Source organism: Mus caroli, unplaced genomic scaffold (genome assembly GCF_978045245.1).
Source record: "Mus caroli unplaced genomic scaffold, Mus_caroli_1 scaffold_18, whole genome shotgun sequence".
Classification (NCBI taxonomy): Eukaryota; Metazoa; Chordata; class Mammalia; order Rodentia; family Muridae; genus Mus; species Mus caroli.
This window is the reverse complement of record NW_028227273.1, coordinates 79,696,056-79,722,281: the sequence shown is the minus strand read 5'-3', so window position 1 is coordinate 79,722,281 and position 26,226 is coordinate 79,696,056. Positions and strand designations below refer to the sequence as shown.

Here is a 26,226-nt window from a genome sequence, read left to right as displayed (position 1 = left end):
TTATCCTGAATCCTGACCACATGGTCTCTCTGAACCACCCACAGGATCTCAGGCTCACCTACAGCGATGCCAGGGTCTGAGTTTGCTGTCTGCACCAGCTCTTTGCCTTGGTGACGAATTACCCAGTTGGGATCAATTTGTGTGGTCCCCTTGGGATCCAGAGGGACCATCTGGAAGTTTCTGAAGTCTGTCTCAGTGATGGCATTGTTCTCAGGGCACACATCATCAATATCTGGGACATTATCATTGTCAAAGTCATCTTTACAAATATCACCTCGGCCGTCACCTATGGATAAGGAAGAAATGAACACAAGGGGGACAAGTTAGGTGGTTTGCATTTCCCTTCGTGTGTATAAACAGAGACCTCTGGGTCTGTAAGATTTGAGGCTGTGCACCTTGTAATTAATTGTGGTTTGAGGGTCAACTGCCTACAAAACACTGAGCTTGTAAAGCTATAAGGCAATCCCAGGGATGCTTTTAAAAACATCCTCACTGCAAACACTACAGCCAAGAATAGTGCGATAAGCCCAAGCTCTGTTCCCTAAATTCAAAGTTGAAAACAGAAAGTTGGCTGCTGCTAATGTCTCTCTAAGCTCACTTTTCACTGTCATTCTCAGTAACTGGAGCCATTTTAATTTATTTGGCACTTAAAGTAGAACCTTTCCAGCACACATGACTTCCCCTAGGGAGATCAGACCCAATGAGGTTGGTCTGCAAAGGGGGCTAGGTCATGCCTTACCTTACAGCTGACCTGTCCTTGGCCACAGTAAGATGCCCAAAGGCAGAGGCGATGGAGTTAACCAGGCACTCTGCTGTGACCTCTTATTTCAAAAGGAAGAAAAGAAACCATATTTGGTATCTAGATTGATATCTTGATTTCCCCATTCTTCAAACCAATTTTCAGTTCTGGTATTCAATACTGTAGGCTCCCCACTGTGGGAAACATAATTAGATGTACAGGCATTTTCTTTTATTGAGACAGGATCTCAGCACAGGCTCATCTCAAACTGCCAATATTGAGCCAAGGATGATTTTTTAATGGTCCTCTTGCTTCTCCCTCCCAGTATAGGCACGCATCACTATGCCTTGTCTATGTAGTGCTGAGTTTCCACACTAGGCAAGTGCTTTACCAATTAATCTATTCCCCAGCCTTGGCAACAGCATCTTAAAAGTAATAAAAATACCCCTCACCTCTTCTTCCCAGTCCCCTTCCTAGGTGAGCCAAAGGCCACCTCCCACTGTCTGCACCAGTGTCTGCATCAAGCTGGGGGCTCTCTGCTGAAAGCATTCTTTCCTGTGCTGGGAGAATGCTGCAGCTGCCCTTGGGCCCTGGCCAGTCTTTTCACGTGCTTCTGAGTCACATTGGCTCAACACCCCAGGACTCCTGGTCTCCATTTGTTCAGGATAAGTGTGTTCCAAAGAGAGCTTGGATCATCCTGCCCATTGGGAGGGAGTTAGAGACCAGCCTATCAGCAAGCGCAGCTGTGCACTTTGTTATTCAGGACTGCGGTCTTCCTGGTGTGTGACATCCTCCAGCGCCTGCACAGCTACAGACCACTGATGTGCAAGACCTTCCACGTCCCACCTCCCCTATTTATAAATCCTCTCCCCATCCTGCCACTGGCTGCATTCAGTGAACTTCATCTCTTTCAAAGTGTTTGCCAAAGGTTTTCAAAAGTACCCGGAAGCCGAAAGGTTTCCTCTTCCTGGCACTCACAAACAAACCTCACCTCTATCATTGGTGGAATATTAAACACACAAGAGGAAGCTGAAGCTTCAGGCAGGCTAGACAGACAATCAGCCAACCCTGTGCCCAGCACCCTTAGATAGCCATCCTGCTGATTTTTGAGCTTCCAAACTGGAGTTCTGCCTCTGTGGGACTGCTCGTGCGGTTTGCAAGGCACATGTGAACTGAAGAAGGCACCCACCGTCTGAGTCTTCCTGGTCTGGGTTGAACACAAGCCGACAGTTGTCCCTGTCATCTGGAACACCATCGTTGTCATCATCAGAGTCGCAGGCATCGCCCTTGCCGTCGTTGTCATGGTCAGCCTGGTTGGAGTTGGAGATGTATGGGCAGTTGTCTTGGTTGTTCTGGTGGCCGTCATCATCTATGTCCTCATTGTTATCACACTGGTCTCCAACGAGATCATTGTCCTGATCGATCTGGGGGACAGAGCACCAAGTGAGCACCATGAATACTCCCTGAGGAAGCACAGGAAGACTCGGGGACTAGACTAGAGACACACCCCCTCTTGGTACAGGCCAGCACTGGGGGATGAGGTACAAAAATGGGGTATGATGGCTCACTTGCTGTCCTCACAGAAGAGAGCTTGGATTGGAGGCTCCTGGGTGCAGGCTTTCCTAGCCAGTGCCCCATCTCATAGGGGACTTCCTATAGCTAACTACCACTCGGGTACCATAGGAACCACTTTCTCTACCATTACTGTATACTCTGCAGACTATATTCCTGGTCACATTCTTCAGGTCCCTTCCAAAGGCAAGCCTGGAAATGTAGCTAGTTCTGGGTTTGCCTCTGGATAACCATGGAGACTAATTTTCCCCCAGACAGTGTGGGGAAGTCACTTCCTCCCTTGGCCTGGGGCCACCTGGATATAATGTGCTTAGATTTGGTCTCTGTAAGATGTTTCAGCTGAGCTTATAGCAAGCTATGTTGTCATTCGTGGCAGGGCAGAAGAGAACCCCACAGGAGCACCTTTATGAAGCTGTTTAAGGATGAGGAACACCCTGCTCTGGAGATGGGTCACCCTCAAGGCTCATCTCGAGGCAACAGCTGGGGATCACAGAGCCCTGTTTGGACACATCTCATCACCTGATCTGGGTTGTGCATCAGAGGACAATTGTCACAGTGGTCACCCACACCATCACCATCTGTGTCTCTCTGGTCAGTGTTGTAGACATATGGACAATTGTCTCGCTCATTGAAAACATCTGTTGGTGAAAGAAACAAAGTAGGCACAGGCTGAGTTTAGAGAAGGTAAATCATTTTCCCAGCATACTGGATAACATACAGGCGTTCACTAGAAAAATGGCAAAAATTTAAAGATTACTAGATTCATTGAAGAGAATATGATATATTTTCCATTAAACATCAAATTCCCAGTGAGACCCTGTCTCAAAAAAAAAAAAAAATCCAATTCCCTTAACCTAAAATATAATGAGTGTTTGGGATTCTCTGGGCAATGCTGCCCAGTCAGAAGAGGGTAAGTGCGGTGTGGCCTCTGCGCTTGCTGTTTTGGCTGTTCCCACTGAGATCTCAGAAAGTGAGTTAAGTCTGTAGTCACACAAGAGCCTCTGGGTGATGTTTCCTCATCGTTTACACACAGTGGGAGAGAAGTGATGGTGCAGATGGATCAACAAGGGTTCTAGAAATCTGAAAATAGGGAACGAGGTCCAAAAGTACTGAAGGAATAATAATAATAATAATAATAATAGTAATAATAATAATAATAATAAAAGGATAAAGTGGCAAACTGAAGGAAGATAAAGCCAAAGGAAGAGGAGACCATTTTGGGAAACAGAAAGGACCCTTAAAATGACAGGGTATAAGAAGCTGACACCCCAGCTGGCAGAACAGAGGCACCAGCCCACATTAGGACAGACATGGGGTGCCTGCTAACTGCATCAACCTTCAAGAAGGCAGAGTGGTCGAGGCTGTCCTGAGGCTAAGGTTGAATGCAGAAGCTGACTGGAAAGTTCTACAAGAGCGTATACTTTGAGATGGGTCTAAATAGCAGGGTAGAGTCAGAGGGGATGAAGGAGCTCCAGGCTGCGAATTGTTGAGGAGGGGGGTGAAGCTCATGGGGTACACAGAGGAGTCAAGCAGAGCAGTGATCTGAGTGTCTCCTAGCTCTACAGTGACACTCTGAGAGAGCAGTGCCTGAGTTCTAAGTGGTCAGTCTCTGGGCTCTTGCATAGAGGACGCCAGATCTCAGGGTAAAATGTCAGCCTGCAGTAATATGTCAGAGCTCATGGGGCACACCTGTGTTGTTCTACCTGTCTTGGTTCCCAGGTCCCATGGTTAGGCCTTATCAATAAACAATAAGAAACCTAGTAGAAGTAAGACAAACAACCTCCTCATACCCTTCTCGGAGCAGTTGGAGCCGCTCTTGGATGATTTAGACAGAGTATTCACTGCAGAAGATGCAATGAAAGAGTCAGATGAAGCAGCTGTGGGTCTGACAGCAAGGAAAGAAAATGCAGAAAGCTGTGCTTTTCTAAGATGGACCTGAGGCTTGTGGGAAAAGTTATTTAGGGAATCCTTTTCGTAAGCATATAGATACATTGAGCTCTTCTAAAATGTTCGGAATTGCAGTTGCTCCAGACACACATGGAGGGCTGCTACCAGGACCCACAAAGATACCAAACTCCAGATGTCCAAATTCACTACACAAAATAAAGTGATGTTTACAAACCATCTAGTTACAATCCTGTACATACTTAAAAGCCATCTCTATACTATAATTTCGTTGTTTAGATGAACAGCATGGTAAAGGTCTGGGGGTTAGTAAGACAGCTCTGTGGCTACAAGTGCTTGCAGCACAAACCTGATGACCCAAGTTTGATCCTCAGAACCCACATTAAGACAAAACAAATAAAAACCAGATGCAGCAGTGAGCATCTGTGGTTGGTAGCACCTCTCTGGCGAGATGTATGGAAGACACAGAGAGTCACCTATGTGCTCTCAGAACAGTTTGTCTAGAGTACACAGTGCAACAGAAACCAGAGAGATCCTGCCTCAAGAAGGTGGGTGGAGAGAACCAACTCCTGACCTCCACACACACAGGGCAGCACCCTCTGCCTTTCACACACACACAAATAAATTAAAATTTACAAATCTGTGCATGTTCTGTACATCCTCTTTCTGTATGGTTAGTTGATTTGTGGCTGTGAACCTTAGTACACAAAGTGCTAGCTCACTTACAACCATTAACCCTGATCTGCATCACTAAAGTGAGCAGAGCCACTGACCGTCTCCATCAATGTCCACAGAGCAGGCGTCCCCCTCGCCATTGTTGTCTGTGTCGATCTGTGCTGGGTTGTGTACATAGGGGCAGTTGTCACAGCGGTCTCCAACCTCATCCTTGTCATAGTCTAATTGACGGGGATTGAAGAGAAGCTGGCAATTGTCCTAAAAATCGCCAGAAAAAGACATCAGAAAGAACACAGACCAGGCAATCAGGCTGCCATAAGGCAACTCGGTACTCAGGTGTAGACCACCAATAAGGAAGCAAAGAAAATGAGCGAGTTAGCCCTGCACGGGCACCGGCTCAGCATCCTGTGTTTTCGCAGTTCCATACACAGCTGTCCTGTCTCCCTGAGTGTTGAGATTTCCTATTGCAAAGTGGCAGTCTCCTCTCCTTCACAGGAAAGTCACAGATGAGACAGTAGGTGAGTGTGGATGGATGTGGGCAAGGCAGGGAAAGCATGGACTCTCACCATAGAGAAGCCATTCTCGGGGAGCTATATGAGCCCATGTTAAACCTTCTGATTGCATCTGCCGCTTGCATCAAGCACCAGAAGAAAAGGAAGCGAATAAGGTCTTTTGAAGCAATTAAGGAAAGGGAAGTTATGAGCACTTTCTGCGTTGTACCCCAGGGAGCCCTGTGCACCCACTAATCAGCATTTTCAGGGACTACTTTCTCTATGAGTGACCTTTGGGAGCCGTTCACAAATATGTCAGAAGAGCAGCCTTGGAATCCCCATCTCTTCCAACTTCTCGGTGCTTGAGAACAGCGCTCATCCTACCTTCTCATCGCTCACACCGTCATTGTCATCATCCTCGTCACAAGCATCTCCGATTCCATCCTTATCAAAATCCTCCTGCCCGGAATTTGGCAGTTTGGGGCAGTTGTCCTGTGATTTGGGAGAGGAATAACAACCATGAAAGCATTCCAAAGGTCCTTCTCTCCAAATCGGGGAAAATAAAACAAGAATTATGAAGCCAAGGATATAAATATCTGATACAAGTCCTCAGATAGAAGCGGAGTGAGCATCGGAGCCAGCTGTCCTGGACATGTACTGTTCTGAGTCCTACCCTGGGAATTATGTCACTGCTGCACATGAGGAGAGACAAAAGGAGCCCTGTTCTGAACCCAGACCCCAGGAAGGGATCAGACACCTGAGAGAACAGAGGGAGGTGAGGGTGCCTGTCCCAGGAGAGGTGCAGAGCCAGATGCTTAGCATCCTGTTCTTTCCCCCAGCTCATCAAATGAACTAAGAGCTCCAGCATGCGTGCAAGCTCAGTCCTCACCGGCCAGCAGGTCTCAAAGGAGGAAGCCCTCTCACAGCTGTACATTGTCTACGCTTTGCAATTCTGCACTGAAGTGAAGCTTAGAAGGAGGGAGAAGAACACCACTCCAGCTCTTCACATTTGATAGACATGCAACAGCATAAAAGCCTCTCTACTCTGTCTACTGTGCTGTGACCCAAATGAGCTGCAGGGACCCAACTGAGGGACTAAAGAAGGGCAGGGCAGGGCAGGGCAGCTTTGGTTTCAACCACATTGATGCCTTTTCTTGTCTGTGTGTGTGTGTGTGTGAGTGTGTGTGTGTGTGTGTGTGTGTGTGTGTATACAGGCAAGTGTACATATTTTCAATACATAGTTTGTGTACATATGTATATGTATATACTGTGTGTGCATGTATGCATGGGTGTATACATGCATAGTGTGTGTGCTTGTGTGCCTATACATTGTGTATGTGTGTGTATGCTATGTACATGTGTGTATACATATATAGTGTGCATGTATACATACAGTATTATGTACGCATGTATGTTTATACATACATAGTGTGTATGCGCATATATGTGTATACCTTCATCGTGTATGTTTTCATATGCATGTGTGCATGTGTGTACATGTGTACTTTTCATAACATGTACTGCTTTTCCTAACGATGCCTGGAATGGGAAGAAAAGGGAGCCCAGTTGCATTCAGTGCTACAGGTGGACTCCTGAGTGGACGCCTGTGCCCAGCGCACATCAGACCCATGCTCTCTTCATCCCTTCAGCTGTGAGAAGATGTGTTGCTCTAACATGGTCCAGCCTCAGAGTAAGAATTTCATGCAGAGTGTAGGAAGGAACAAGATAATTTGGAGTGTCTCCCTGTTTAGATCATTGCTTCCAATTGGCCCAATCTTTCCTGGCAGTGAATCACTGAAGAGACACTGGGTAGGGGTGGGGCAGCCCCTTGCACTGACTGAAGAGGACTGAGGGGCAGACTCCTCACTGATGAAACTAGATGGAGTGGCAGAATCCTATACTTATGAAAGGGGCTGAGGCACAGCTCTTTATACTGACTGGAGAGGGATTAAGACACGGACCCCTGACAATGGCTCAAGAAGGGACTGAAGCACAGAGTCCTAGCTCATAGCCTGAGGTGACTGTGACTCTCACCTTGATGCAGTGGTAGGTGGCATTAGTAGCACACACCAGGTTGCTGTTGGGCCAGCCATCCAGGTCTGAGTCCTCCCCGCAGATGAGCCCATCACCTGCGTAGCCAATCTGGCACTCACACTTGTACATGGGGTCACTAAAGTGGCCCAGGTAGATGCACTCTGCATTCTTGTGGCAGCTGTGAGTCTTGTCCTTACATGGATTCTCTGGCTCACACACCTAGAATATCAAGAGAAATATGAAATACAGACAGGACTTACTAGGGAAGAAGTTGGCCACGGGTACCCCTGAGAATCCAAAGAGACTAGCTCATTGTGAGAGGACACAGAGATTTTGACATTTCTTAGGAAGCCAACAAGTATTTTTTTAATGGTTATCTGAGTCATATAAACATCATTTTTGAACTTGTTGTGTAACACTGCTTGCCATGGCTTTGCTGTGACCCTCCAAGGCATGGATTAGAATACACATCCAAGTGTGATAGCTTCAAAGTCTCATTGGAAGTGTATAGTCATCAGGGACCCTCCAACTTCAGCTCATCAGTGCTCAAGCTCACTCTCTCTGTCTCTTTCCCTCCCTCCCCTCATCCCTCTGGCTTCTGACATGCAATGACAACTCAGACACATGAACTAGGTATCTGGTCCTTGGTCTTGTGTTTCCAGACTCTAAAATTGTGAGAAATGAATCTTTGTCCTGTATCCCTACCCAGCCTTGGTCTTCTGCTATAGCATCCAAAACTGACCAAGGTGTCATTGCTACCCTGAAGGTCATGGGCCCTCTGCATGAAAACATCTGGATTCTTCTGTGTCGGTAGAAGAGGCAGCAGATGAACAGAGCCCGAGAGGCTTCTGTAAGAAAAGGCTCCCCTCTGCGCTCCTCCCCCAACAAGGCTGCCCTTTCTCTTCCCTTCCATTCCTTCTCCACTTGCCTAGACTTGGCAGACTCTTTCAAGCCTTTAGATATACAGGCAAGGTCAGAACCACTTACTTGTTTTTCTGTTCTAGCATCCTCCAGGCCAACACCGAAGGGCTGGTTCCCCTTGTAGCGTGGTGGACAAGGCAGGCAGTGGAAGCCGGGGTTGGTGTTGACACAGCGGGGAGCTTTGTTAGTTGAGAAGCAGATATCTGTGACCACAGCACACTGTGAGGACAAACAGAAGTGAGCCTCTCTCCAGATCTCCATAAGACACCCAGCTGCCCAAGGCAGAGGTACCAACCTCATCCAGGTCCTCACAGTGGGTACCATTGCCCAGAAAGCCCACTGGGCAGGAGCCACAGGACCAGGACCCATCAGGGAAGCTGTTGCACTTGGCTCCAGGAAAACACGGGTTGGATAAGCACCCATCTGCATGGAGGATGGGAGACAGGGCTAAGACAAGATCACACACACACACACACATATACACACATGGGTACACATACATACATACATTCAAGTACGCATGCCCTGTCACCCATGGAACAGCTCCTTTCACACACACACACACACACACACACACACACACACACACACACACACACTCACCAATAGGGCAGCTCCTCTTGTTGCACATTTGGTGTTCTGTCACATCCCCGACACAGTCCTTCCCTCCATACTGGGGCTCAGGGCTGTTGCAAACACGTGTGCGCTCACGGATCCCTCCAGCACAGGTAACTGTGCAGGCTGACCAAGGGGACCAGGGGCTCCAGCGGCCATCAACTACAGAGAGAAGCAGGGAAGATGACTGAGAGGGGGATGGAGGGATTCAGATATGATTCCCAATAGCAAGATCAGAAGGAAGATGAGGCCGATATCCTGGCTATTCCAGTGTAGTTGAAGAAACTGGGGTATAAGGGAAAATGGAGGACTGGTCTACTGTGATTTACACAGCTATGATTCAGGGAGTCAATATTGATTACAGAGTTTCTGATAGATTTTCTTGCCTCTAAAATAAAATTCTTACAATCTTTTACAGTCAGAAGCCTGAGTTTCCTTACCAAGCCAGGCATGAAGAATAGACCAGCCTCCAAGTCTAGAAGACTTTGTGGGACTGATTCTTATTGCACTGGGCAGGAGGCAGTGAAGATCTGGGTGGATTACCTGTTATGAAGGCAATCCCCCTGCCTCCAGTGTACTGTGAGGACTCAGCCTACCTGCGGATATCCTGGTATACTAAGCTGTGAGTCCCCTAAGCTGTACCTTGGTGTGACTAAGACACATAAAGCCCTGTCCTGAACTTCAGGTTCAAGTTCACATTCTAGCTTATTTTTTTTTGTAGGTGACGGTCTCTGTCCACTTGACTGATCTGTGCAAGATACAGAGACCTTCAGGCTAATTCAGGAAATCAGGGTGTAGAACCAGAGGTGGCCACCGACATCAGAGCAACAGAGCAGTCACATCCACACTGCCGAAGCTGCACTGGCTTTTGATTTAGTAACCAGATTAGGATGGAACAGGCCTTAGTGACCAGCAGCTGTCAGCTCTACGACATTGCCAACAGCACCTACTCACTTGGGCATGGATCACGCTGACAGGGTTTGGTTTCCCGGCCGCTGCCCTTGCAGTTCTTGCCACCCATTTGGGGCACTGGTGAGTTGCAGAGACGTATGCGGGTGACATTGCCAACTCCACAAGTCACGGAGCATGAAGACCAGGGTGACCAGTGACTCCAGCCTCCATTCTGACGGACTGGCACAGGAAACACAAAGAGGTCAGCATCCCAGGCTGTGACCCTGCACTGGGCAAACCCCAAGATCTGTCTTTCCAACTAATCCCCGTTTCCACTGGAGAGGGCTGTAGCGAGAGCACGGCCTCACCCAGGAGAAAGCTTCTCACCTGGAAAAACCTTCCCCTGGGGACACAACCTCCAGACACCATCAAATAGCTGCTGTTGGCATACCCATATGAGGAACCACCCGGGACACTCACTTCTCGTATCACATTTGCCCAGGCTGCATGTCCTTGTCTGAATGGAGGGGCCCAGGCAGGTGTTGCTGGTGACATCACAAGACCGGCCTCTCTGCTGGGTCCCAGAGCCACAGGTGACAGAACACTCGGTCCACTCTGCCCACGGAGACCAGCCCTCATCGCTGTCTGCAGCTAGCCAAGAAGGTACACAAACACATGAGGTTGGGTCTTCCCTCTCCACAAGCCGTAGGGAGATCAGGCACTACAGCCATATGGGGTCTGCTTTGGGGACTTCTGCATAGGGAAGAGCTTGGCAGGAAGAAGGGTCTATGGGAAGAGCCCACCACCTGGGTAAGCTTAAGTGTCTTCAAAAGGAAGAGAATGCTGGGTAATGAGGAACAAGTAATCTAGATCTGTTTAGAGAAGCTGGCTCCAAAAAAGGAAAAAGAATGCTGAATCTTATCTACAGGAGACGTTTTCAAGGTCACCAAGAGGCCATTTCTACATAGCTTCTATTGACTTGTATGAGGTAACAACATGCCAACCAACCACTGGTTGAAATTAGAAGCTGCATAGTTTATTTCCAAACACTTGAACAAAAATTCCATACAAAGGCAACTCTCTGGAATAAAATTTTTATAGACACATAGGGTATGGTTTACTTATGCTGGGGCTTGGGCTAAAGGTAAAGTACATACATAGTAGGTCTTTTAGTAGATGTCCCTTAGTAGGGGTCTCTCAGTAGGGTCCCTTTGGATAATGGAAGAAGGAAAGGAGAGCAGCCGCATAGACAACACCAAGGACAGACATCCTAGCTGTCAGTCTATTGTGCCCTTGCCCTTGCCAATATAGGGGAAGCAGACTCGAGCACCCAGCACTGTGGTATTAGCATTGCTGTATGGAGCAGGTAGCTGGGATTCTGGAAACACACCAAAAGGAAAGACCAGGATAAAGACAGGCCAAAGGCATCCCGAACACTCAGAGATGGTGACTGAGTGGGAAGGGCTTCCCACTCATGCTGGGGAGCCACCATTGAGCACCACTGGAAGCCAGATCCAAAGCACTGACACAGGGATCCACAGATGAATGGGGGATTCTGAGTGGAGCAGCTTGGGCACTTCTAAAGTGCATCTGAGCCTCCAGGCTCCTGATGTCCGGCCTGCTCTGTCTCCACAGTGTCGGACCTCACAGAACTGGCTCCCCCATGGTCCCAGTCTGGGTCACTTGGACCATGTCTCTGTTACTTGAATCCCTCATTGAGTAAGAGTCTCTGAATTTTGTGTTTATTTACTATATCATGGGTTTGGGCACAACTGTTCACTCAGCCTAGGTCTAGCTGCAGCTCCTGACTCAGCGGCTACTGACATGAGGGCCGCCTTCTTGGCCTGGGAGTTGGAACTTTGGTCCCTGCAGGATTGCTGGGGCACTCCTTGTCTGGGATGAGCCAGAACAGGACAGCTGCAGACACTTAACTTCTAGAACTCTCAATGGCTTCCTGGCCACTGGCTAGTGGCTGAAGCGGGGCCTAGCCACCCTCTGCTCCCCTCCACTGCCTATCTCTAGGAATCTGGACCTCACCCTCCTCTATTCAAGCCACAGAACAAATTATCAGACACTAAGACTCACAACATGCTCACCACAGGGGACTTACAGTGTGAACAGGATGGACAGCACTCGCCTTCCACAAAAGATGGGTTGGCACAAGTTGCAGGTGAGCAGGTGATCTGATGGCAGACTGTTTTAAATTTCTGAAAGTATAGAGAAACATATGGAAAACAGTCCTTTACCATAATGGGCATTGTCCCAGGAGCTGGATGGGGAAGGTCAGTAGGATGGCTAGATATTTTTCTGACTCCAAATCCTACTTCAAATATAGGGTTTGACCAGGCCCCAGGGGACTCTCTGAGCACCCACACTCTGTCCTCCCACTATGAGCAGAGAGATGACAGCACCAGCTTTTGAATCTTCTGAGTGGGGAAGAAAAAGAATGACAGAGTAGTCTCAGATCGCCGGATAACTGAGGTCAACACAAGGACAGGGGACAATCAGGAGAAACTAAACCATCTGCACTTTCTCGTCATCTCTCCTGAGCACTGAGGCCCTGTCAGAGTTGAGTGGGATCAAATGCAAACCAGAGGAACACTGAGGCAGCTTGGTTCCCACTGATTCTCTCCACAGAAAAATGCTGAACAAGCCATTTCACCCTCTGGGTTGTGATGTCTTTGTGCACAGCACAAAGAGGTCCAAGTTATATTTGTGTGGACTTCCATGTTTAAGGCTCTCTTACTGAGCCTCCTATGTATGTGAACATCATTTATACTTATGTGCTGAGCAGGCCATTGCCAGCCATTAAGATCTGTGAATGTCAGTTTGAGCATGCCTACCCTGTGCAGGGCATATCTGCCTCCAGGAGGACTCATCTCTGGAACTCACCTTGCAGGTGCATGTGGTACAACTATCCACAACCCAGGTTTCATTTTCTGCAAAGATTCGGCCCTCCTGCACACAGGCTGACATGTTTCTTGTCTTTAGAGGGCCCCCAATGAGCTCCAAGAGGAACTGGTTATCACTAGACTGGAAACAGAGATGAGAGATAGGAGAAGAATCAAAGGCCTTCCTTCACTGAGGAGAAGCTTAGGTCTAGCAGTGCAAACATCGGGTGTAGGTGTGACACTACTGCACGCAGACACTGGGGCCTGGTTAAGACAGATGATACTGCAAACCCACATAAACTTTGCAACAAAGACTGCACTGCGGAGTTCAGCTACACAGACAGTCTCCATGGCTAGCTACCCTCCCTCTCCTCTGCTCGCAGATCATATCAAATGCATAGTCATCCATTAATGATGTCTCCTCAACCCTGGGCTGACCATACCTCATAGATGCAAGAAAGACCGCCATTGTGCACAGTGGGCACAGGAAGTGTTTGAGAGGAGATATCCCTGTCCCTGTCCGATATCTCACAATGTCAGGGGCATTACAGGAAAGGACAGTTGGAAGACAATACGACTCTCCCTCTTCAAAGCTACAGAACCCTCCCTCATTCTGGAGCATTTGACTGTCCCCTGCTTCCACACACTTCAGGACACACATTCATGTCTGTCAGTCTTACAAAACTGTATGGCAGAGACACTTGTAAAGCCTGTGGCTGCTCCTTTCAACACTCAGCTGCTCACATGAGATGGATGTCTTTTACTCTCTGGGAGATGCGTTCCTCATCATTAGAGAGCACATGTGTCCCCTGACTGTTTTTATTTGCAACACTTTTAACATCTCTCCATCTTCCCTCTCACTAACTTGTGGTAGGCCAGGATTCCTGAAGGGCCTGATCTGGGTGTCCCCCTGATGTGGCTTTCTAGTCAGAGTTTCTCCAAAGCAATGAAGTATTGGTCCCCAGAGGCCTGACTGGCTGTCTGGTGAGGCTTCCAGAGGGCTGGCTCCCGAGGCTTCCCTGACAGACTGCTGTCTGTCCCCACTACCCTCATTTTCCACCTCTACCCTCCACCAGGTACCTACCACTCTCTCCAGGTTCTTGCTCAGCTGGTTCACCATGACGTGCAGTCCAGAGAGCTCATTCATCATGTTGCTCAACTCCTCGCAGGAGTGCGTACACACTTCCTGTGCCTTCTCCACCCCCTGGACCACGAGATCTGTGGTGATGTGAGGGCTCAGATGGAGTGTCTCTGTATGTTCACTGATGGTGTTGACCTCAGCTAAAGGAAAGAGAGAATCTTAGTGGAGCACAGTCCCTGGGGAGTCAGACTTGCAACTGTAAGCTGGCACCCATTGACATGGTCACCAGAGCACATCCCTAGGGATGTGCAGGAGCAGGATAGCACCTCTGCAGCTATAAACCAACACCCATAAATATCTCTGCTTTCTTGGAGTGGCCACATGCTCAATTGTATCCATCAACACAAGAACATTTGATGGCCACTGCTTCCACTTAAGACCCATGCTTAGCAGGAGGAACCTGTCCTACTTTCTATGATTTCCTGGTAGGGCAGAGGTCTAGACTAGGAACAGAGAAAGGCAGAGCAGAGCAATGGGAGACAAGTCATTTGTAATGCAGGGCCATCCATCACATACCTCAATCAAACTGAGCTGAGACACTGCCTTTTGCTCATCCTCAACCCTAAGTCTGTTCCTCCAACACATAGCCCATGAACTCACCCCTCCCATCCCCAACCTTCCTATGCCCCAGTTCAACCCGAGTGCCCTTTCATGGGCTTCCTTTCAGAATAAAAGCCTACTTAGGTATCTGCATGTCAGAGACACACCCCCAAGGCACACTGACTTCTCTCCACACACTCTGCTCTGCTGCCGCTCATATGCAGATGTCACAGTCCTGGCACAATCACAGGGAGTCTCCCTGGGCCATGCATGCACATGCTCCTTGACTCCCAAGTAGTTCTGAGATAAGTCCAGAAACAGAGTAATCCCCAGTCAAGCTAGAGTGAAGAGCTCCAGGGAAGGACAGGCTCCAGGCAAGAACAGACAGACAGAATGACAGGCATTCACTCCACAACTGAGTGTTCATTACTTGCGTTCAAAATCTTGTTGCGATCTACATGGCTTCTGAGAGCTGCTAATTTCCAGTGTGCTACTAACCATAAAAAGCCATGCTAGTATAAGTATTTTTAATAACTAAGTAGAGGGACACTGTTAAATAGTGGATTTACGGGGGGAGGGTTATTCATCATTTATCTTCGTTTATATTTTTAAATCTTCAACTTATTTAAAATACTTATTTTTCATATCTTAGAGTTAAGCAAAATAAACCAATGTGTGCCTTTGTTCACACTTGCCATGGAAAGGCTTAGACTGATGATAGAAAAATGTTTGAGCCAGTGTGCACCTCCCGATATATACCAGGTTCTACAGCTGTGAAATTTGACTGTGAAATTTGACAGGGAAATTCCCATTTTAACAAACATCAAAAAAGCCATGCTCTGAGACCAGGCTCACGAGTTCACTCTCTGAATGAATAGAATATTCAAGTCTGGTGTGACCAGAGGAAGAGAGCAGAAGTCTCTGTCAGGGCCAAGACTTTAGTAAAGAACTCACAGTGGTCCTTGACCTCCATGTGAATGCACATAAATCCAGCTATTCCAGTCTTTCTCTCCATCTTAAGAGAACAGATTTAGACTCCTGTGTAAGTGTGTTTTATTAAGAAGGGCTCAGAACTTCCAGATATGTTTAAGTGTTTGCTTGTAATAGTCCTTTGTGTGGCTGACTTGTAACTCTGAGCCAAAATATCCGCTGAAGAAAGTTATGAGTTAGAATATGTTCAGAAGCCACGAAAGATATGGTCTTGATCGCAGGCTGGAATACCTCCTCAGAATGGCTCCTGGGAGCCGCTAATTTGGAATTGTTATTCTTAAAATTGGGATTGTTATTCTTAAAATCTATTCAGAATTGATCCTTGACAATTTATCACTTTTAAGGACTGGAAGTCTAAACTGAGCAGTGAACTCACCCACAGAGGATAAAAACACTTGACGCAAATCTCCACCAGGGCAAAAACACACATGGCCCAGCTGCAACCCAGCAGAACAGTACAGAAACTCTTAGAACAGAGCTTACCCACCTCCCTGGCTGTGTTGACAGCCTTTCTTGCTTAAGATATCTTCCACAGAATCAGCAAACACGAGATGGACATTCTGCAGCAAGCCCTAGAGGGAGAGAGGAACAGGGCTGCAGGTGAACCCTAAGCTTGATGGAAGCTGATGGTACTCAGCAAATGCAGAATACAAGATTCCAAGAGCACTGCTCTACCCAACAGGTCTGAAGGTATCAGTTACCCTATTCCTATTATTTTAAAAATGTTGCTATAACACACACACACACACACACACACACACACACACACACACACACACACGGGGTTAGCATAAAAAATTTCTAACTAGGAGAACATTAACTTTGGAGAAGAATTAGGGAGGCTTGGGGATAGGCAACTTCTGTCCTCTGCATATTCTCAGGTAGACATGATGGGCTATTTCCTCAAGTAGAACTGAAATGTGTTGTTGTTTGCGATTCAAGTCTGAGAAACATCGAGGTTCACATAAGGTCATTCCAGGAGAAGGAAGCTAATGCTGAAATCTGACTGGGCCAGTCAGAGCCGCAGCAGCCCCTGACAAAGTGCTCTTACCTGGACCTCTTACTAAAATAACTAATCTCTGACATATATTTATTTCCAAGAATAAATGCGTGCCTGTCAGAGGACAATGGTCAGATATCCATCCCTTCATCTGCAGTGAGAGTGGAATGAATACACTCAATCATCGGAAGTTAAAACACCATAGGCAGAAAGTCCATTTACTACACTTGAACTTGAAGACACACCTTTGGTTGTTCTCTGAGGTTCTAGACTGACCAGGAGTCATAGCTTGCCTCTAACCAGCATTGAGAGGAAGGACCAGAGTGCAATGTTGGTGGGCCATAAAAAGTCAAAATACAGAGCCTCAGTATGACTTCACCACCAGTGAATGGTCTTCATACCAGAGAAAGAATGAATAAACCCCCAAAAAGCCATTAGAATTGGGGGTTTCTGTGTGGACCCGCCATTGCAGGTTCTAAATTCCCAGTTTTAGAAGGATCCAAACTTCTTAAGCCTCAATGAAGGTTTGGGGATAGGGGGATCCACTCACAAAGCAGCAGTGGTTTTTTGTTTGTTTGTGTTTGTTTGTTTGTTTGTTTGTTTGTTTTTTAAGGAACTCAGACCCTCTTTAGTGCCTCAATAACTTCATTCCCAGAGCAAGGACTAGAATGGGGTTTCACAGGCCTACTAAAGTAACTTGGGGTTTCCTGGAACATGTGGATTCTTTCCCTCAACACCTGACTCAGGCTTCCAAGAGCAACACATCTGTGACAAAATTCCACTTCACATAGCTTAAGAATGTGTATTCTATGTATACTGAGTTGATGGCTTTGACTATGTGCACTGAAGTGTGGTGCACATGTGTCTGCATGACCTCGTACGTGTCCCTTGTGTATGTGCAATTGTATTGTCAGTATTATACTTATAAGTGTGGATGTTTGTTGTGTATACACATGTATAAATGTGTATATTTGTGAGGGTATGTGGACACGATATGCAAGCTTCTGCATGCTTGTGCACTGAGTGAAAATGTATTGTATAAGCTTATACATATAAGCAAGTGCACTCATTATACAAGTGTGCACTTGTGGTAGATATATAGGTGTGTGTACCTGTGTGTGTGTGTGCGATGTGCATGCACATGTGTGATATGTTCATACACTTGAATGTGCACATGTGTGTGCTTATCATGTAAGTATAGGTTGTTGAACAAGTGAACATGTGTAATATATATATATGAATGTATATGCAGTATGTACAGGTGTGCAAAGTGTGCACACATGTGCCACAGTATATACTACATGCATCCAAGGAAGGATCACATCCTTCCCAACACAAAAGCTACACTGACTTGCCCCATGCTGTGAGCTCCCTACAAGGCTCTACCCCATGACTGCCGTGCTATGTACGCACCCTGAAGTGACTCTCTCGAGATGCACCTTTGGCCACGTACATCCTGCTCCTGTCTACTTCCAGCTGCTCATAGAATGGTTCTTCCAGGGTGACACTGTCGATAAGATCGCAGCCCACATACAGGCTATAGGTGTCACTGGCCACCTGCACAGTCACATTCTTCCACTGGGAGTCAGCCAGGCCCACATCCTCCAGGAAGTTGGTATGCTGATTGCCTTCTACCCAGTAGTTGAGGTCCAAAGTGTCCCCTGGGCCATTGGACACAATCTCAAACTGCCTCTGGGAGGTGCCGGGGCCTTCCAACACGAGGAGTGTTCCCCGAGACTTGCGGTCCTGCTTCAGCTGGGCTGTGAGGAAGAAGCCCTCCTTTCTCCTTGCAAGCTTGACAATCCTGTTGAGATCATCTGTGTTCACTGGGGGGATGTAGTCAAACCGTACAAAACGGTATGCGGGCACCCCGGGGTCAGGCCCTCGGAACTGCTTGGCACCGATGGTCTTCCGGTTAATGTTGCTGATGCTGAAAAGGTCGAATGAAGTGTCCTTGACGTGGTCACCAGCTGCCAAAGGGAACCAGAGGGTCATAGTTACCACAGGCTGATGCTGAGGCTTTCCTGGATGCAGACTGGAGAGCCATAAGCCATAAGCTCACAAGACTTCCCCTGCGACAAGGCTCAGAGGCTTTCTGTGCGTCTTTCTCTCCCACCCTAGCTGAGCCTGAGCCAGCTACCCACTATGATGGAGGCTGGCTTTCTCCATGACTACAGTGCAGCACGTGTTCTGGGCCTTCCCAGAACCCAGAACATGGCTTCATCCATAAACAACAGCACTGTGCATCTGCTCACATCTCACTGGAGGCCCCTGAATTCCAGCTCCTGAGCCCTGCTGTTCTTTGTCCCAGATTTGGGCAAAGCACAGCCTCCCCTCCATCTTGGGACTGGGGAAGAAGGAGGCTGAAAGGGGGACCTTTGACTTTATCGCCATCCACTAAGTCCGATGTTGCATTCTGAGGATGATATTCCTTCTCAAACATCTTCTCATTTCTATAGAAAGGCTGCCAATAAATAGTAAATACTGTGCACTATGAACCAGTATTTGAGACAACAATGGACCTCACCCTATCAGTAACTCTTTGAAGTCACCATTCAGCTGCCAATGAGAAAATCATCAGATCTTATCAAAACTAATCAACAATTCAAAATAATACACAGACTAGAATGTTAAAACACAGCACAGATTCTCACCATGCACTGACAACTGAAAACACAGAATAAACTGCTGTGTATAGAGGCATAAATGTTGTCGTTTTTATAAAGGTATTGACGGTGGCACAATTAAAATAATTAGACTCTGTGACTATTGTTACTAAATATGGCAGTCCAAGTTTTATGAATTATTTTATAAATTATAATAATATAGCAAGGACAAGCTGTGTGAAGTATCTCACTACCAGATGCAGTGCATTGGTCTCTATCCCTAGTTTCCAAAAGACAACCTCTCTGTGCTATACAGACTCAGGAATCTTTGATTTTTTTTTTTTTACAAGCATGTTTAAAAAGCTTCATATGCAAAATACGTCTACAACCACTTGCTGGTCTCTCATCTGCAGCTAATTCACCATTGCACACAGAAACAAGAAGATATATCCATACTCACCATAAGCTCTTGGCCCTATGCCCAGAGCCAGCAGGGCCAGTGCCCAGAGCATCTTGTCTCCACCCGTGACACTTAGGAGAAAACCAATCTCGCGGATGAAGAGTGCACAGCTACAGCCCGAGTGTCACTGGGAAGTTTGTTCACGTGACCTCTGAAAAACAGATTTCACACAAAATCAGAAGCAAATATATCTGTGGGAAGCAAAACTCTAGATAATATACTTTCTTTCCAACCAGATTCTTCCGACCGTTACTAGCATTTATCCCACCACTTCTCCCTGGCATGGAGGTGAGGGGGTCCTGAGGCCTCTTGCTGTACTATCACCATAACAACCCGGGTTCCTGTGGCTGTGAGTGTGCCTGCTCTTTGGAGGAGCCAGTGGAAGATATGCCAGAGCATTGTTTCCCTGGGGACTCTGCTATAGCTCAGTTGCAAGACTTAAGTCCAGGAGACCTGAACCCAGGCAAATATCCTGGCTGATAAGAAGACTCTAGAAAGGCTTCTGTGTAAATGTCCAGGAAAACCAGTTATGCATAACTTCATCACAGGCAATCAATACTAACTACATTCCCAAGTTTGGAATAAACTCGGTGCATTTTTCTCAGGACAAGCAGAAACTTTTCCCCAGCAAGGGTTTTAGCCCACTTTTCTATTCTGCAGGCCTGTTTTTCCATTTGCAGGGATTCTAAGTTGGCTCGGCAGACCCTGGATCAGAAGTCAGAGGCCTGGCCTGAAGCCTGGTTCCTCTGCTCCTCTGTTAACTCCTTAAGGGCTTGCTTCCCCATGCTCAGCTCTCAGCTCCCCCTCCAACAGGCCGGGTTCTGTTCCATGTCATTCTCTGCTCCGTGGAAACTGATCTCTGTAGTCCCTCATCTCTGTAAAGATGGCTAAAATGGGATAGCTTCTCATTGAGAGGAACATCTCAGCAGTTCCCCTCTCCAGAATATTTTGCTAAGCTGGAAACAATGCCCTCCAGCATGGGACAGTTTTCTCCCCAGAGGGAGACAATGGGGCAAGAACTTGGTCCTGTCCCACGAGCAGTGCTTATGGACTGAGCGCTAGGTACATTTCAGGAGGCAGCCAAATATACCATGCCACTTGAGCGCTAACACCAGCTTTTCTACCCAGGTGGAAAGAGGGCAATCTTTTCCCCCTCCCACTAAGTTGCTTTGTCCATGGCTTGAAACACTTGACTCTTAAAATATCAACTTCTCTAGATGCTAGAGAAAGACCCTATGCAAATGAATATCTCCAGAGCTCTTTGAGGCACAGCAAACACTCAGGATGTGGAACTGTGGCTGGGAGGACTCCCAATGTCAGGTCTCCAGGTGACATTGTTCTGAGAATTCAAGTATAAAGTAGACCTTGTCAGGTACTTTAGAGAATCTTCAGAGTCCACATCTGAAGACTCCAGCTTGCCCTATCCCTGAGTCCCTAGTGCAGGTGTTTGCCACAGGGCAGCTGCCCCTGAACTCCATTCCCAACTTTCTCCTTATTCTAAGGTCAAATGCTGTCTCTGCAAAGACAAGTTCTATCTTAAAATGACATTTTACAGCTCAGGCATACAAACACAAACAGAGTCCATTAACTGTGTTTTGGTAAAACCAAGCTCAATTGGGAGTGTCACAAGTAATCAGCAGTCATTAACAGCATCCCATCTAATCTTGCTGCCTTCCCCCACATGGAAAAGGGACCAAGAAGTGAATAGTATTTGGTCCTGGATCAAGCCTCCTGGGGTCAATGCAATTGCATCCAAGCTCCATGGGTACTACACACACACACACACACACACACACACACACACACACACACTTCCCCATCCACAAGTCCTCACTGTAGGTTATGAGTAGATTTTCAAAGGTATTCTGCAACAGGCTATTATCACTTTTATAGGTCTTACACAAGTTCACCCCACAGGAACAATCAAAGTCAAAGTGTGTCTGCTGGGTGTCTAAACATCTTCAAATCCTACTGTTCTGCCCCCTTCCCCTCCCTCCTCCTTCCGCACCAGATCACTTTATTTTGACTGCCCCAGGCTACCAGCTCTTTTGTATGCAAATTAGACAAGCAGCAACCCAAACACAATCCCCCCAGGGTTCTCCCCGCCCTGTACATTATAATTATAATGACAGCAACACTTGTTCTGCTCTTACTAATGTTTAGAATCAGATCACTATAATCCCGTTGGTTATTTTCACGGTTTCAAGAGATCTCTTGACATTCCTTTCTCTGCTTTCTCTTCCATAGCAAACTTTGGTAGAGAAACTTTCTTATTTTTAAGTAGAAAATGTCAATTCCCCCTCCCCAAACCCCAGCATCCTTGGAATGAAGCCAAAAAGACCCTTGTTGCTTCACAGGGTTCCTGCTGTGAGAGACCACGAAAGACACTCCCCACACCCCCAACCCCCGCCACCCCGGGGACAAAGACAGCAGTGAATGTTCTTGGCAGGTCAATAAGTTTGCAGGGCAAAGACGGTGAGGAAGCCACTGGGCTATGTGTCAGAGGACACAGCTGGACTTCCCCTTTAGCCTCCTGGAAACCACAGCCTTTTCTGAAAGATCACAGCCAGTGAAATGTCTTAGAAATAAAAAGGTACCTGGTGTGTTTGCAAGAGAATGGTGACCGACGTCAGTACACTGAGTCTGTCCTGAGGGGACTAGCTGCAGCCGGAGAGGAGAGGCCTGGCCAAGGAGGCTGCAGACATCGGACTTGCTCTCTCTGCCTCCCGGCAGTGACCGGCTCCTTTATACGCCCTTTCCCCAGGAGGCCTGTCAATCAGACACATGCGGGGGCACGTTTAATTCATTCTTTCGAAGGAGTGTCATAATTCGTCCTCTGGTCTCGCCATTTGCTCAGAGTACCTGGTTACCCAGTCCAAATCCAGCCCCTCAGAGCTAACGCCCCTCCTACAGGTCCACCCAGGCTTTCCAGACAGGGGCCCGGGGAGGGAGGAGTCAGACAAGAGGGGCAGGCCAGGACTCACTTTTCCTGTCTTCTCTCAGGAAATAAAATGCTATAAATAAAACCAGCAAGATTGGCTGGGACTCCCCATTTTGCTGAGGAGAAAAAAAAATGCCAATTCTATGCTTTAAATGTGTTTCGAATTACCCAGTGTGATACTGGCCTTTCTAAAACAAGTGAGTAACAGTCAAAACTACAGGACAGACAGTAAGTTTACCATTCTGCCGGGAAGTTATTATAGTCAAAGAATTAATTAAAAAAAATGAATTTACCACAAAAGAGAGCCCACCCATTGTATCTCTGACCCGCTTCTCAGGAGAACAGATTTTAATTTAAACTCACTTCATCTGCTCAGTCGAGGCCTGCAATTCTCTGTGACCCTGGCTCCCTGAGAAAGCCTAGTCCTCACACAAGTCTTGTTGGGACAACTTTCCCAAGTGTGGGAATCCTGCAGTTAGAGGCAGTCCTCTGTGGTTATCAAGATAGGGTGGGCGCGGCTTAGAAACTCAGTGAGAATCAGAGGGCCAGACCTAAGTCCATGGGGGTTAAAGCCAGTGCCAGGGTGCATGGTAGCTGGATGGGATGGGGCTCATCACCCAAGGAAAGCAGTCAACAGGAGAGACGTGGTGGGTCTGGTGGTGATGCACCAGAGCCCAGAGAAGATGGTAGATTTGTGGCATCTCCCACAACCTCCGCTTGGGCTTCATTCTTTATAGATGACACTCAAAGCTTTCCGGACATTTATCCGGTTGACACCTGATAATAAATAAGTCAAGGCTTACTTCAAGAAAAGGAAAGATAAATTAAATAGAGAACATGCTTAGCCACTTTCTGTTCTAGGTGGGAGACTTAACTGAAGGACCCTGCCATTGTGCTGGATTCTCTTAGACTGGAACCAAAGTGGACAGGGAAGACACCAGGACAAGGCACCCCCTGCTGATCTCCAATTCCTGTGTTTCTGTTGAGGTGAAGGAACCTTTGATCCTACATGGTGGAAGGGGAAAACTCACCCCCAAAATTGTCCTCTGACTCACATGCTGTGACACAAGTGCACATATACCCAGACACACACACATACCTCCATACACAGAGCAGTCAAATATAATACAATTTAAAATAAGTATTATTTACTAATTTACAAAAACAAAAGATTAGCCTCCAACAGTACGTTTTTGAAGGAAGATGCATTGCTTTGAGTCACCAAATTAATGACAAAAACCTTCGTTTTTAACTAAAATAATTAGACTCAAATTTATATTTGGATTGAAAGCCTGAAGGGAGATGTCACCAGGCTCCCTGAAGAGGTTTCAGTGCCTAGCTGCCCCTCTGCTACTTACAGTGGGACCCTTTATGTCAGAGACTACAGGGTAGAGCAGAGGGCATAGGGTACAAGAAGGGCATACTCTGCAGCCTATAGGGCTCCCTGCTGCTGATAAAGTGTAGAAAGATTTTACCTTTGAAATATCACACTCACACACACACATCAAAAGGGTTTGATGGAAGAGCTGACAGCACATGATATGGAATGAGTCTTGGGAAGTCCAGGAACAGACCAGGCAGGGACATATGCATAGTAAAGTCAGTGTTGAAATGAGCTCCTAAGGTAGTGGCTGCCGAGAGCTATGGGTAAGTCCAGCCATGACCACAGGACTATCCCAGGAAGGAAATCATGGAGCTGGTGTCATTGACCCTCATCTCCATTCTATAGCATAAAGGGAACTGACTCTCCAAGCCACCTTACTTAGTGCCCTTGGAAGGGGTCTGATGTAGCAGCAGAGCCAGTAGAAAGATAATAGAGAAGCCGGGGTTACCCAAGTAACATGTGAGGAAGGCACAAGACACAGAGAGGGGTAGAGCGAGGAAGGTCTGAGGGAGTGTGTCCATGGGACTCTGTGGATGTTAATTTGCTGGACCAGGGTCTTCATATAGGAGAACACCGAAATGAAGTCGTGTCAAAGGAAGTCTATTCCCACCAACTGCTTCTGCCCTCATTAGAATAGAAGAGTGTCAAGCCAATGACAGGAGTGATAGTGATCAGAGGTACTTGGCCATCCCTGGCTGGGCCGCTGTGGGAGTGCAAGACTGTAAAGCACGGTTGAATGCTGCAGTGTGGTCAGCTCTGTGCCGAGCCCTCATTAGGTCTATTCTGAGGACACACTACTGATGCTTTCTGTGACCATTGACTGTCTGGCAGCTCTGGGCGAAGAACTGTCAGCCAAGCCAACCATTTTCTGGCAACCAGCCATACTGTCTACATAGTGGAGTCGGTGACTTTGTATACTTTACAGTAATTCTAAGGATCCTCCAGCATTCTCAGAAGGTCAGGACATGGCGGAAGACATGCTCCAGCAAAGGCCACTCTGGAAAGCCCACAGTAGTAAACACTAGATGACTCTGTAGTTATATTCATCCAGGCCAGAGGAAAGCACTTCCCCTGGTGACCCAACAGAAGGGCTGGGGTCGGAATAATGCCATGCTTCACTTTCAAAAAGAGTTGATCATGACTGATTAAAATGTCCTTGTCACATTCCTTTCTGGTTACATAAACAGGTTCACTTTTCAAGTGGACTGGAAGGCACACTTCCATGCTGCTCCTCGTACTGAAGCACTGGGCTCAATGAAAGTCTCCTTCTAAGTGATCTTGTCTTTGTCTCTTGACTTTGTCAAAAACAGAGCAGCCTGTGCTGGGAACACAAAGAAGAGGTCAAAGAGAAGTAGCAATAGTGGCATCAGAACCAACGATGGGACACATGGCAGCAAGAAGGAAACTCAGAGAGTTCCAGAGAGTGTCGGAAGAGTGAATATAAACAAGATTGTGAGAGAACATGGAGCCTCATTCCCGGGAGTGTTCCGGAGAGCTGCCAAGGGTCCTGACACGCAGGGCTCAAAAACTGTGACACCTATGGCCATTAGGAGCCATAGATCGTGCATGACTGAGAAGGCTTGAGAGCCGCAATATTAGGTGGTTCAGACGGATTCTTCTATAGCAGCTGCCAAGAACCAAAGATAACTCCAGTTTACCAGTGCCAGGATTCTGACAACTGAAGCCCAAGGCAGTAAGACTTCAGCCTGAGTCTGCAGAGCTGCGTGTCTCCCACCCTAGCACCAGACACATGAGCTTCTGGGTCTCACAACTGTAAACCTCAGACTGTAAAGTCTGCTGTCATTGATGCTCACACTCTTCGGTATTCGTGAGCCCGGGTCTGCCAGCAGTGAACAAGCAAGTCCACTACTCATAACTTTCCTGTGTTTAGCTCAGGGACTCAGCCAGCTGACTGTAACCAGTATACATACAATAAAGCAGGTGGATCCTAGAGTAGTGTTTATTCAGTCTGCGTATCATCAAGGACTTCTAGGAACACTAACGCCATAGGAGACAGGAATGGTCCCCAGGCACTGGAGCCTGGCCTACTCGCTTCATGAATTCAGACTTTTGGCCCCCCAGAACTGTGGGACAATTTTTGTCCTTTAACCCTCACCTGTCAGACACACTGCTTAACAGACATCTCACCTGGCAGAAACACTGCTGGACAGAAACCTGTCATGAAGAACATGCAGCCTCATAGATACAGTGCCTCAAGCTCAGTACTACAGATATCATTTAAAAACTACCCTATAATACTATGCAAGCAGCATAATGGGAATTCCCAGGATGCCCCACAGAGGATAAGTCCTACTGATCTACTGCATCTTAGTTCAACTCAGACGGAAAAGCAGGGTAGCCAGTGATGCTGGCCTAATGGCAGGGGGAGGCGGGGAGAGAACAGGGCAGTGAGTGGGGAGAAATTGGAGG

At 47.3% G+C, this 26,226-nt stretch overlaps 1 protein-coding gene across 1 annotated transcript in view; it reads right to left on the bottom strand.

Moving 5' to 3' along the window:
- Thbs2 (thrombospondin 2) overlaps positions 1-22,342 on the bottom strand; it is a 28,066-nt gene extending 5,724 nt beyond the window's left edge. The window contains exons 1-18 of the mRNA XM_029471613.2: positions 22,069-22,342; positions 19,472-19,622; positions 17,819-18,375; positions 15,893-15,977; positions 13,819-14,015; positions 12,736-12,876; positions 11,954-12,050; positions 10,324-10,494; positions 9,907-10,083; positions 8,941-9,114; positions 8,633-8,760; positions 8,404-8,556; positions 7,417-7,635; positions 5,767-5,874; positions 4,990-5,149; positions 2,831-2,949; positions 1,929-2,163; positions 59-286 (exon numbers count right to left, since the gene is read on the bottom strand). Of these exons, the coding sequence (XP_029327473.1) occupies positions 59-286; positions 1,929-2,163; positions 2,831-2,949; positions 4,990-5,149; positions 5,767-5,874; positions 7,417-7,635; positions 8,404-8,556; positions 8,633-8,760; positions 8,941-9,114; positions 9,907-10,083; positions 10,324-10,494; positions 11,954-12,050; positions 12,736-12,876; positions 13,819-14,015; positions 15,893-15,977; positions 17,819-18,375; positions 19,472-19,523 (3,001 nt within the window). The 5' untranslated portion in view covers positions 19,524-19,622; positions 22,069-22,342. The remainder of the gene's footprint in view (positions 1-58; positions 287-1,928; positions 2,164-2,830; positions 2,950-4,989; positions 5,150-5,766; positions 5,875-7,416; positions 7,636-8,403; positions 8,557-8,632; positions 8,761-8,940; positions 9,115-9,906; positions 10,084-10,323; positions 10,495-11,953; positions 12,051-12,735; positions 12,877-13,818; positions 14,016-15,892; positions 15,978-17,818; positions 18,376-19,471; positions 19,623-22,068) is intronic.
- Between the last annotated feature and the right edge of the window lie 3,884 nt (positions 22,343-26,226).